General features: G+C 35.4%; 1 protein-coding gene across 1 annotated transcript; it reads right to left on the bottom strand.

Annotated features, from left to right (window-relative positions):
* Positions 1 to 3,769: 3,769 nt before the first annotated feature.
* Positions 3,770 to 11,033, bottom strand: LOC131162205 (catalase isozyme 2-like). The gene is made up of 8 exons (XM_058118436.1): positions 10,431 to 11,033; positions 8,392 to 8,488; positions 5,990 to 6,267; positions 4,782 to 5,558; positions 4,526 to 4,615; positions 4,331 to 4,398; positions 4,131 to 4,224; positions 3,770 to 4,007 (listed from the first exon to the last, which is right to left on the bottom strand). The coding sequence occupies exons 1-8, from the start codon at positions 10,443 to 10,445 to the stop codon at positions 3,948 to 3,950; spliced, it is 1,479 nt and encodes a 492-aa protein (XP_057974419.1). The 5' UTR covers positions 10,446 to 11,033; the 3' UTR covers positions 3,770 to 3,947.
* Positions 11,034 to 11,273: the final 240 nt, after the last annotated feature.

Here is an 11,273-nt window from a genome sequence, read left to right as displayed (position 1 = left end):
CGAATGTAACAAGGAACTTCGTCGACGTACACAAGGTACTCGTCAATGAAAAGATACCAAGACCACCTAAAAGTTCAAAACAACTTTCTTGACGAATATAGGGGATTTAGCGACGAAGACAATGTGCTGGTTCGTCGACGTACACAGGGTACTCGTCTATAAAAAGGTACTGAGACACCTAAAAGTTTAGAACAACTTTGTTGACGAATATAAGGGATTTGGCAACAAAGACAACGTGGTGGTTCGTCGACGTACATAGGGGACTCATCGACGAAAAAGAAACTAAGAGCCACTTGAATTCGAAACAGTAGGTTCGTCGACGAACACAGGGCCTCGTCGACGAAGCCATACATGGAACTCGTCGATGAAAGCGCAACCTCATCGACGAATGTTGGGCTATAGACAGCACTAAATGCGTATACACGACTATTTCTCAAATTGTCTTATGTCAATTGATGCCCAACGACTCTCCAGCGCACAGCTCGTCCCTTTGGCCTTTAAAATGAAATTTGTGCATTTATTTCAAATAAGTTAAGCAATTTAGTTGTTGAGAACATTCATTGAGCATTCATTCTAGGGTTTCATTTGTGCTCCCAAGCTCTTTTGCTCCTTATGGTTGTTTACACATCATTTGCAAAGAGAGAATAGTGTGAGATATTGGTGTATCAGCTCAAGAGGGGCTTTTTGTTATTGTATCTCATTGTTTCAAGTTCATAGGGTTGAAGGGTTCTTTGTGAGCCTTTGTAAGGTGACTCTAGGTGAGCACCTTGTTGTAGCTCTTTGTGAGCACTGATTTGTAAAGGCTTCTCCGCCAGTGAATGAGGGTGGCTTAGTGGATTTGGGAAATCCTTGAATTGGTCTCAAGGCGTGGACGTAGGCTTGGTGCCGAACCACGTTAACATCGCTATGTTAAGCTTCTCTTATCCTTTCAATTTCATTTTGTTTGCTTATTGTTATTTGCTTTGAATATAAATTGTGATATAATACTCTTGCTTTTACCAAGATAATTTTGTGATTGTAGAAAATTTTCATATCCATGAAAAGTGCGAAAAACGTCTATTCACCCCTCTCTAGACGCGCACCCGGGCCGACAAATTTAATAGAGGCACACAAAATGTTCGAAGATATGATTGACAGAGATGCAATTTTATGGAAAAATATCCTTTCTAGGCATGTTAGATTGGGTCATAAACCCCTAGGGCATTGGTACGCGAGACATTTAGGGGAATGTAGGACTAGAATTTACTTGTATATCCTAAACCCCTACGGCTACTCTGCAGCTCTCTTACTTCATCCTTGTTTTGGAGACCTACCCCGTATCCTCTTTCTTTTCAAATCAACTTGGTCTCTCCTTCTGTCCATTACTTCCTCCAGATTGATATACTTTTGTGCCCGTGTCATTAGTTCCCCCATGTCAGTTGGGGGCCTCTTTCCCAGTGAGGATAGGAAGTCTCCATGTTGGAGGGCTATGGTTAGGGCCGCCAATGCTACCCCATGATCCAGGTTGCGAATCTCTAGGGTTGCCATGACGAAGCGATGTATAAACTTTTTCAATGTCTCTTTTTCTCCTTAGACTAGGCTCATAAGATGGACTCAGGCTTTGGCTATCCCGCGGCTCCTGATGAAATGGCCGATAAACTACTGCTCCATCTCATAGAAAAAGCTAATCAACCCAGGTTTTAGGGTCCAGTACCATGCCCTAGCATTACCTTTAAGGGTGGCAGCAAATGCACGACACATGATGGCATCAGGTGCGCCTTACAATTGCATCAATACCTTGAAGGTATCCAGGTGATCAACTGAGTCGGTCAATCCTTTGTACCTTCAAAGGTTGACATTTTGAACTTGCTTGGCAGTGGTACCTCCATCACTTCTTTGGTGAAAGGCAAATCCGAGGACATCAACGAGGCCTCTCCACAAGAGGGGTTGGTTCAACCCATTTTCATCATCTTTTCTATTTGGTCGATCTTCTTGATCTTTTCCTCCAGCTCGTTCGATCGTTGCTCATTGACCCCTATGTTGTTGGTGTCTTCCACCTTCTTTGCGGGATTAGTTTTCCCATTACTCTCATTTGGGTTGTCTACTTCCTCATGTGAATCAGGATCAACCAGCTGTTGATAGGGAACAAGTTCTCCATGACCCTTTTGTTGTAAGAGCATGTTGAACATGCCGTCCATCTTCTTCTGAGAGGCTACCATGTCCTCCATTCTCCTTTAGAAGATGAGGAATTCCTCCCTTGTCACCCTCGAACGGTCTCCGAGTGTAGAGTAAACGGACTGGGGCGATTGATCACTCGCAGCAGGATCTAACCTTGAATTAGTGGTTGTTGCCATGATTCGAGGATCGAAAGTACGATGAACACCTCTTAGAAGCTTTCCCATAGATGGTTCCAATTGTTGCGAAATAAAAATGTCGAATGACTTCCAGTGAACTTTCTGATCTCGATCTCCTGAAAAAGGATGAAAGAAGAGTGGCTTGGAGGACCTGGGGTGTACTTCGGGGGATCACTTTGATGCCTAAGTAAGGGATTGCTCCAGAGAGGTTGCAAGCAACAATAAATTCGGGTTAGAATGAGATATTTTAGCCTCTTCTTCGAGTCCCTATTTATAGTGAAAGAGTTTGGCTCGAGAGTGATATGCCATTAATTGGCGAATTATGGTGCGGGTATGAATCACTCTGATTATTACCCCATTGGCATGGATTGCTTTGGTCATTATAAGGTGGGCGTCAATTGCTCCGACTAGGCGATTGACTTGGGCAGTAACTGTCTTCATTAATGTTGTGCTCTAGTTTCCTCTAGGTAGGTGATATATTTGGGGTATATCAGGATAAAAATTCGTTAATCTGAACTGAATCTGACTTTAAATTGACTCATAATCAATCCGTACATTAAATGAGTCGAATATGGTTTGAACTTTTTTTATCCATCTCTAAATGAATCGGTTGGCGGATTTAGGATTTTATCCGATGGATATCCGCCTATCCACTAACAACTAATGTTTAAATTTATTGATAACTCAATATGCTCATGCTTATTAGACATCAAATCAATTAACATAAGCTCTATTGACCAAGGCCCAGTTCCACACTCTTAACTTTTACACTACCATGTGCATCTCTAGGTCTACCTATGCGCATATTCAAACGCAAGCCCAAATGCTTAGTTTTCTTGTGATCAAAATAAAAGTCTCTAAATTTATGCCCTGAAAAAAATAATAATTTTGTGATTAGTTTTTAAATGTTTAATATATTATCAATTATAATTTTAAAAACAACTTCTTTTATTGTGTTATAAAAATAAATTATTCATTGGTCTCATGGTAAAAAAAATTATATTAGGGATGAGAATAATGAATTATCTGCCATCTGCTATTGATTATCCAATACAAACGGTTATAAATCAAAAACTTAAATGAGTTGAATATGGATTGTAATATTCTCACTTGATAACCCGACTAATCGGTCACGAATTATCTGCTTTGTCAGGTGGTCTAACCAACACCTAAGAAGTTGGCAAGAATTAGGAGAAAAGCCGCAGGTATTTATAAGGGGCATGCAAGGAAATTCATAATTTGCTTATGAAAATAATTTTATTTTTTTATTTTCTATTTTCCAAACAATTACAAAAATATTTCTCTATTTTACAAAATATATTGTTAAACCCTTCTTTTTTTTTTTAATACAAATGTTAAAAAAATGAAACACAAGGTAGCATTTTGTAGCTATTTGTCGAACTAAAAATGAAAAGTGAGAAAAAAAAAATCACAAGTAAACAAACTTCTAGCTTCTATACACAACTCAAAGCATTACAACGTCGATTTATTAATTACATCATTAGGGATAAAAAAGCCACAAACAAGCGATGCGCAAGCCTGCATATAACATAATTACAACAAGATTTAAGGACAAGTAAAGCATTTATTTCTCCTTAACTTCCTCGACGTCGGTCATATGCTTGGCCTCATGCTGAGGCGAGATGCTATCTTCTGCCCCAGAGACCTATCAGCCTGTGCACAACATATTATTGTCAATTCTTCATTTTGAGATCAACTCTTCAAGTATAAGTTTTCAAAGTAGGCAATAAATAATTTTAAATCAACGAATTAATGGGATATTGAGAATATTCAAACCTGGGATAAGTATGAGATCCAAACACTGCGGATCTCGTGGGTGACCCGTGGGTCGGATAAAACTTCAACCCATCTGCGGATGAATCGCTCTTGCCTGAGGAAAAATCAAATATTAAACGATCAATGCAGAAAAGATGAACTGCAGTATAATTTGAAACAAAGGTCGATTAATTTTCAAACTAGGGCATCAACCACAATACCTGTCTGGTGCAAAGGTTCGGTATCTATCTCCAGGCTGCTTGAAGTCATTCTGCTTTTCAATGATGCACTGCATTATTAAAACAACAGATATAATTAGTCCATTTTCAAAGAGAATGAATCCAGCACATCCCTTACTCCAAGAATACATCAAAGTTTGATTTCAAAACTAGAAAGAGGCAAATACAAGAACTAACCCTCTCACGCTTAGCAGTGTAGACACGAGAAGGAATGGGATGCCTCTCAGCATGACGAACAGGATCAAACCTTGAAGGGAAATAGTTAACCTAAAAATAGAATCACATCATTAAAAGGATGCATGCACAAGCAACAATATTATCTCAAGACAATGCTTTCAATAATCCTACAAAGCTACTAGAGAGTAGGTTGCAAGAAGCAAAAAAAAAACCCATTTCCAGAAAATTCAATAATGGAGGATCATATTTAGATTACCTCCTCATCCCTGTGCATGAAATTCATGAAACCATCATAGTGATTATTTTTATGAGCACACTTGGGAGCATTAACCGGAAGCTGCAGATAGTTTGGTCCAAGACGGTGCCTCTGGGTATCAGAGTATGCAAACACTCGACCTTGAAGCATCTTGTCATCCGAATAGTGGACACCAGGAACCACATGAGCAGGGTTAAATGCAAGCTGTTCATTCTCCGCAAAGAAGTTATCAATGTTCTTATTCAAGACCAGACGGCCAACTGGCATCAGGGGCAGGATGTCCTCAGGCCAGATCTTGGTTGTGTCCAGTGGATCAAAGTCGAATCGGTCTTCAATATCAGGATCCATTATCTGGATGAAGAGCTTCCACTCGGGATAGTTTCCAGCTGCAATTGATTCATAGAGATCTTGCGTGGCATGGCTGTGATTAGTTCCCCCAACCCTAATGGCCTCTTCCTCCAACAAGTTCTTTACTCCGCAAGTGGGTTTCCAATGAAACTTCACATAGTGCACTTTTCCAGCCTTATTGATTAGAGTATAGGAATGAACACTTGACCCTTCTATGTGCCTGTAGTCTTGCGGAACCCCAACATCATCAAAGAGGAACATAAATGTGTGCAAGCTTTCTGGAAGATGGGAACAGAAGTCAAGGACCCTCCAGTACTCTTGGATGTTGGTTTTAGGGTTGGGTTTAAAAGCATGGATCACATCAGGGAATTGCATAGCATCACGGGTGAAAAAGACTGGAAAATTGTTTCCCACTAGGTCAAAATTACCCTGAGTCCACCAACAAAGGACACAATGTGAATAACACGACAAATGCACAAGAAATCCAAGTTTTACAAATCTTCAACCACTACAAAAATAGTGTAAAACCACCTCATGTATATGTAAATAAAATTGATTAATAGATAGGATATATATATATATTGCGTGTGAAAGAGATCACATTGAAATTTAATGCAAGAGGGATGCATTTATTGTGCACATATTTTCTGTCTGAAGATAGTAAAAAGGCCTATAAACCTCATCATTGCAGCCACAGCCGCAAGAAAAATCTCTCTCAAGGTCAAATCCAATTTTTAAAGATAGATGCAGTTTCAGATTTTGCAGGCTTGGTAAATAGCATTGAGCACATATGCTCCAATCAAGTATCCAACATACCTCAGTAACAGAGCGAGTATAAGATAAAACCTCATGTAACTCACCTCCCTCGTGTAGAACTTCACTGCAAAACCTCGAGGATCCCTAATGGTTTCAGGGCTGCCGCGCTCATGGATAACAGTGGAGAAACGGACAATGACAGGTGTCTGGACTCCAGGGGCCCGGAGGAAATCAGCACATGACAGGTGAGAAATATCATGAGTGACCTCAAAAAAACCCTTGGCACTTGCTCCCCGGGCATGGACAACACGTTCTGGAATCCGCTCTCTCTCAAAATTAGCAAGCTTCTCTACCAGATGATAATCCTCAAGAAGAATGGGGCCTGCCAAATGGAACAGAGTTCAAATCTTTAGATAAAACTTTTCAATTCTAAATCAATATGTGAACAAAAATTATAGCTCCAATACAGACTCTGAACAAAGTTTCCAACACTCAAAATATGATGATTGGTATCATTTCTCCAATTCAAGTAACGGCATCAATGAATATTCCTCAAATAATTTACTATTTCAATGGGTAAACCTAGTCAAGTAGCAAACTTTTAAACAATAACTGCAAAAAGAATCTGAACACTTTTTTCCCCTGATTGGTTTTAGATTTTGTTCTTTTTAAACAAAATATCCCTCCCTATTTTCCTCATGAGGAAGACGAACAATTTTCCATGTGTATTTTTGCACTTTGAGCTAATATAAAAATTCAATGAAAGCAAACACAAATCTTGCACCCACCAATCACCGAGAAAGAAGGGAAAAAACCAGTAAATTACAATAATACCCAGTGAGGTTTGGAATGATTGCACTAGCAACCCTTCACATTCAAAAATTACAGAGACACTGTGACACCCCCTACAATTTTGTACTTAGTTGCAATGCACGATGCACCATTAATAACATATTTGTCTTGATATTTTTTCTTTTATCCTTTGTTATGAGAAATTGAAAATTAAGTCAAATTACTAACTGAACATGAGTCTTTGTCTCAATTCCCACCCTAAGTAAAGCATTTGGGTTCATGTTTGCGAGGCTTAGGCGTTAATTCATCACCTCTATTTAGTAGTCATGCGAATTCGTAATCCCCCTAACTTTCACCTTTCCCATTTGCTGTTAGTAGCATGAAGGTTGCAGTTGTAAAAATGTATAGAATGTGTGATAAGCATTATTTGTACATGGCCAAGAAATGGAGGAGTATATACAAAATACAAGATTTTAGACCACATACAGTGGGTCAGTGAGTATCACATCCAAAACAAAAAAGAAAGAATGGTGAAAAAACATCAAGATGTTTATAGTCAGTGTCGTCAAAAAAGGGGGAAAAATAACTTCCACTGATTTTTGCCACCCTAATAATACAAGACTAAATAGATTTTATTTTCCATTTTTTTTAAACCAATAAAATGATGATAGCTATTAATTGTTTGTAACTTCATTTTTAAAGTTATGGTATAAGTCATTTTGTTTGATCTATCAAAATTGCTAATTAAAATTTATTGATAATGGTTCCTAACATTACTTTAGAAATGTGAGGGGTGTCTGTGTATTGATGACGGACGTCATGGGTGTCAGTGTAAACCCTGCCCTCTGAAAATACAAGAAAAAATAAATAATATAATAAGCAGACACCTCAAGACCCTCCTAACATATTAAAATGTTCAATTAAAACTAAAAGATAACCCAAAAAGGGCCCATTTCTTAGTAAGAAATATAAATCCTTAATTAGTTCATTTCATTCTCTCAATTACTTCACTCATTTTTTCTCCTCTCCTAATTGAAATTGTCAAATGAAAAAAGCAAAGAGAAACCCCTAAAGATTCTTTTCTCCTTCTCTTCAATTCTTTTCAATGAAACAGACAACATAATTGAATTTAAAGGCAGAAATAAGAATTACATCCCTAAGGTTAGAATGTTAGATGATCAGCTGAACAAAGGTTCTCTTCCTAAGAGTATTATTATAACTAAAAATCCATTTCCTTTGTGTTTGAGACCTTAGAGTTTGTAGTTTTGATTTTGGATTTGTGTGGATCTGGGTAAAACACGGTACAAAATTATAATGAATTTTGTCCAAATCCTCAAAAATTCAAATCTATACCTCAACCCTGAGGTTTCAAACATAGCATCAACGAAGTTGTATCAACAATCAACTACCAACAGTACAAAACTATGATGAATTTTTTCCCCCAAATCCACATAAATTTAAATCTAAGACGTACAATCCGAGCTTTCAAACACAGCCTCAACCAGGTTTTATCAACTATCAACAGTTCTAGGTGAACAACAAATTAACTCAACTGAAGATCCCACGCCCTTAAGAGAAAAATACCCAAATAAATGAAGCGTCACGAATTACAAATTCCAACTGTCACCCAATTATGATCACTAACAAACGAAAAGATCCTGAAACTAATACAAAACCTTGTAATCGAAGTTGAAGATAGTGAATGAATCATTACCTCGGGATCCGACTGTTAACGATGAGATATTGTTCCAAACTGGGGCACCCGCATTCGTAGTGAAGAAGGGGGAATCGTGAGCACTTGAAGGGCGAAACTGCATGAAACAAAATGACAAATAAAAATTAATTCAACAAATAATCAACTAGAGAGAGAAATTGGAACGACAGGAGTCAGGAACTAAGGTAGGAAACGTTAAATCGAAATAATTATCATGAAAAATCAACAAAGCATAGAAAATCCGAAGAGGGGGACGCTCCGTCTGGCTGGTGAGAAATTTTAGAAAAAAATTCAGAGTTGTTTTCTTTCTCGGTGAATCGGGAAGAAGCAAGATGATTTAGCAAAATAATTGTACGAGACTTGTTCAATTTTCTTTTCCTTCAATTTCTCAGCAGCCAAACGAAGCATAAATGGAGCAGAGGCTAAAAATATAATTTGTAAATAAACTAGTTAATTTTTAAATATTTTATCTTAATTTGAAATTTATTTTATACCTTAAGTGTAAATTTTTTTATCTAAAAAAATTATAATAAAAATAAAATTACAATAATTATTTTACTTAATTATTATATTTTAAAATTAATTTTACAATAGCAACCTTATTCTATAATAAAAATATTTTTTAAATGATTTGTTATATTTATTTTTTAAAAAATTTATGCATATTTTTTATTTTAATTATATTTAAAAATTATTTTATTTATTCATTTTTAACTATACTTTTTAAAAATATTTTAAATAATTATAAAAATTTCAAAGTTGAAAATTATTTTTCATTATTTTCTACATTTTTAATTCTTAATTTATTTGTGAGAGCATGAAATTTAGATTTCAAATTTTAATTTGCACAAACTATGTATATATATTTTTTTCTAAATTTATATAAATCCAAATTGAAACTTCAAAATCTAGCCATAATTTTAAATATTATTTTATATAAATATTGAAAAATTAAAAAATAAGACGTCTTTTCTAATAATATATGGGTGTATATACCGGATCTACTGTGATTTTATCATGTGTATAGAGAAAATATTAATCCAAATTAAAATATATACACATGAAGAAATCATATTAGATTCGATATACGTAAAACAACAACATCAAAATCAAACATTAAATCCTACTAGGTGGGATCGGTTATAAATTCTATTCCGTTAATTTATGCGATTATAAACAATTTCTTTTAACAAATTCATATTATTAAATCATTACTCAATATCTAATTTTAAGTTATTTTAAATCTACCTCTACCTCCTCCACCCCTCACAGTAAATAACTCATCATTTCTCACTATGAACAATGTGACATACCTACAATTGTCCAAATCATCAAAATTGTCCCTCATTTATCTTATCATATATAAGAGTTACATCTAACTTATTATGAATATGTCCTCTTCTTAATTTATCTTTCAATATTATCTCACTCATTCATTTAAATATTCTTATCATAACAATTTTTATTTTGGTGTATACACCGGCGTACAAAATAATATCTAGTCATTTTTGTGATTATTTTGAAATTTAAAAATAAAAAATATATTTTACATATTTAAATAAATTTTTCGTTTTCTATATCTTTAATTAGAATCTTGAAAAATTAAACAATAAATTAAAACCCTTATAATTCTTTAAAAAACTCAAGATACAATTAATTTTACACAACAAACAGTGTAAGATTTTTGTAAGCGACTTCCGGTCTTTTTCTTGTTTGTCCGGAAGAAAACGAAATAAAAACAGAAAAACAAAAACAATTAAAACAAAAGAAACAATCAACTTTAAACATATGGCTAATAACACAATTGAGTGTTATTTTTTTTCTAGAGAAAGTGATTAGATGAACTGATCATGAAAATTCTTCAACTAGGAATCGAAGCTACACAGCTAATAATATTAATTTCATAGAGAAAAAGAAAAAACCAAAGTGGATCATCAAGTGATGATCATGAAGATCTACTTTTATATATATACGAACTGATGATCATGAAAAAATAAATAACAAACTGATGAAGAACTCTATTATCTGCAAAAACGTACCTTGTATGGATCCATTAAGAGAGAGAGAGAGAGAGAGAGAGAGAGAGAGAGAGAGAGAGAGAGAGAGAGAGAGAGTGAGCAGTGAGGGAGAGGAGGTGGGCTGACTTCTTATAAACACTTTAGCTGGGAAGCCTTACTGGGTTTTTGGCTTGCTCCCATTTTCTCTTCCTTGTCTTTGCCTTGTTAATTAATTGTTGTTTTCATTATTTCCATCCCAAAATTATTATCAATCTATCCACCTAACCCCATTTCAAAAAATACATATTTATTATATTTTTTTATGACTCGAACTCTAACTTGGACAAGTCTTCCGGACCCACTCAAGCGAGCTCTTCAAATCCCTTTAAATAAAAAATGAATTTAATCCTCACGGACCTTCCATCAAGCCCTCTCATCCAATAAAAATATATTAAAACTCTTACAATAAAAGGATCTTATGGCCCGTGAGTTAAATAAAAAATGAATTTGATCCTCACAGACCTTCCATCAAGCCCTCTCATCCAATAAAAATATATTAAAACTCTTACAATAAAAGCATCTTATGGCTCGTGAGTCTGTGATTGCCCATATTTAAAAAATCTTACAATAAAAGGATCTTATGTCCCGTGAGTCTGTGACTGCACATATTTAAAAAATCGTATGTAGATTACATGTAAAAAACTCACAATTAGTCGAACCCACATGCATGTGATTGCTTGATTAAAAAATTTTAAAAAAATCACAATTAGTCGACCCCACATGCATGTGATTGCTTGATTAATTAATTAATTAAAAAACTCACAATTAGTCAACCCCACATGAATGTGATTGCTTGATTAATTAATTAATTCAAATGCATGTGAT

Source organism: Malania oleifera, chromosome 8 (genome assembly GCF_029873635.1).
Source record: "Malania oleifera isolate guangnan ecotype guangnan chromosome 8, ASM2987363v1, whole genome shotgun sequence".
Lineage (NCBI taxonomy): Eukaryota > Viridiplantae > Streptophyta > Magnoliopsida > Santalales > Ximeniaceae > Malania > Malania oleifera.
The sequence above is the reverse complement of the archived record's forward strand: the minus strand, read 5'-3'. Positions and strand labels throughout refer to the sequence as shown.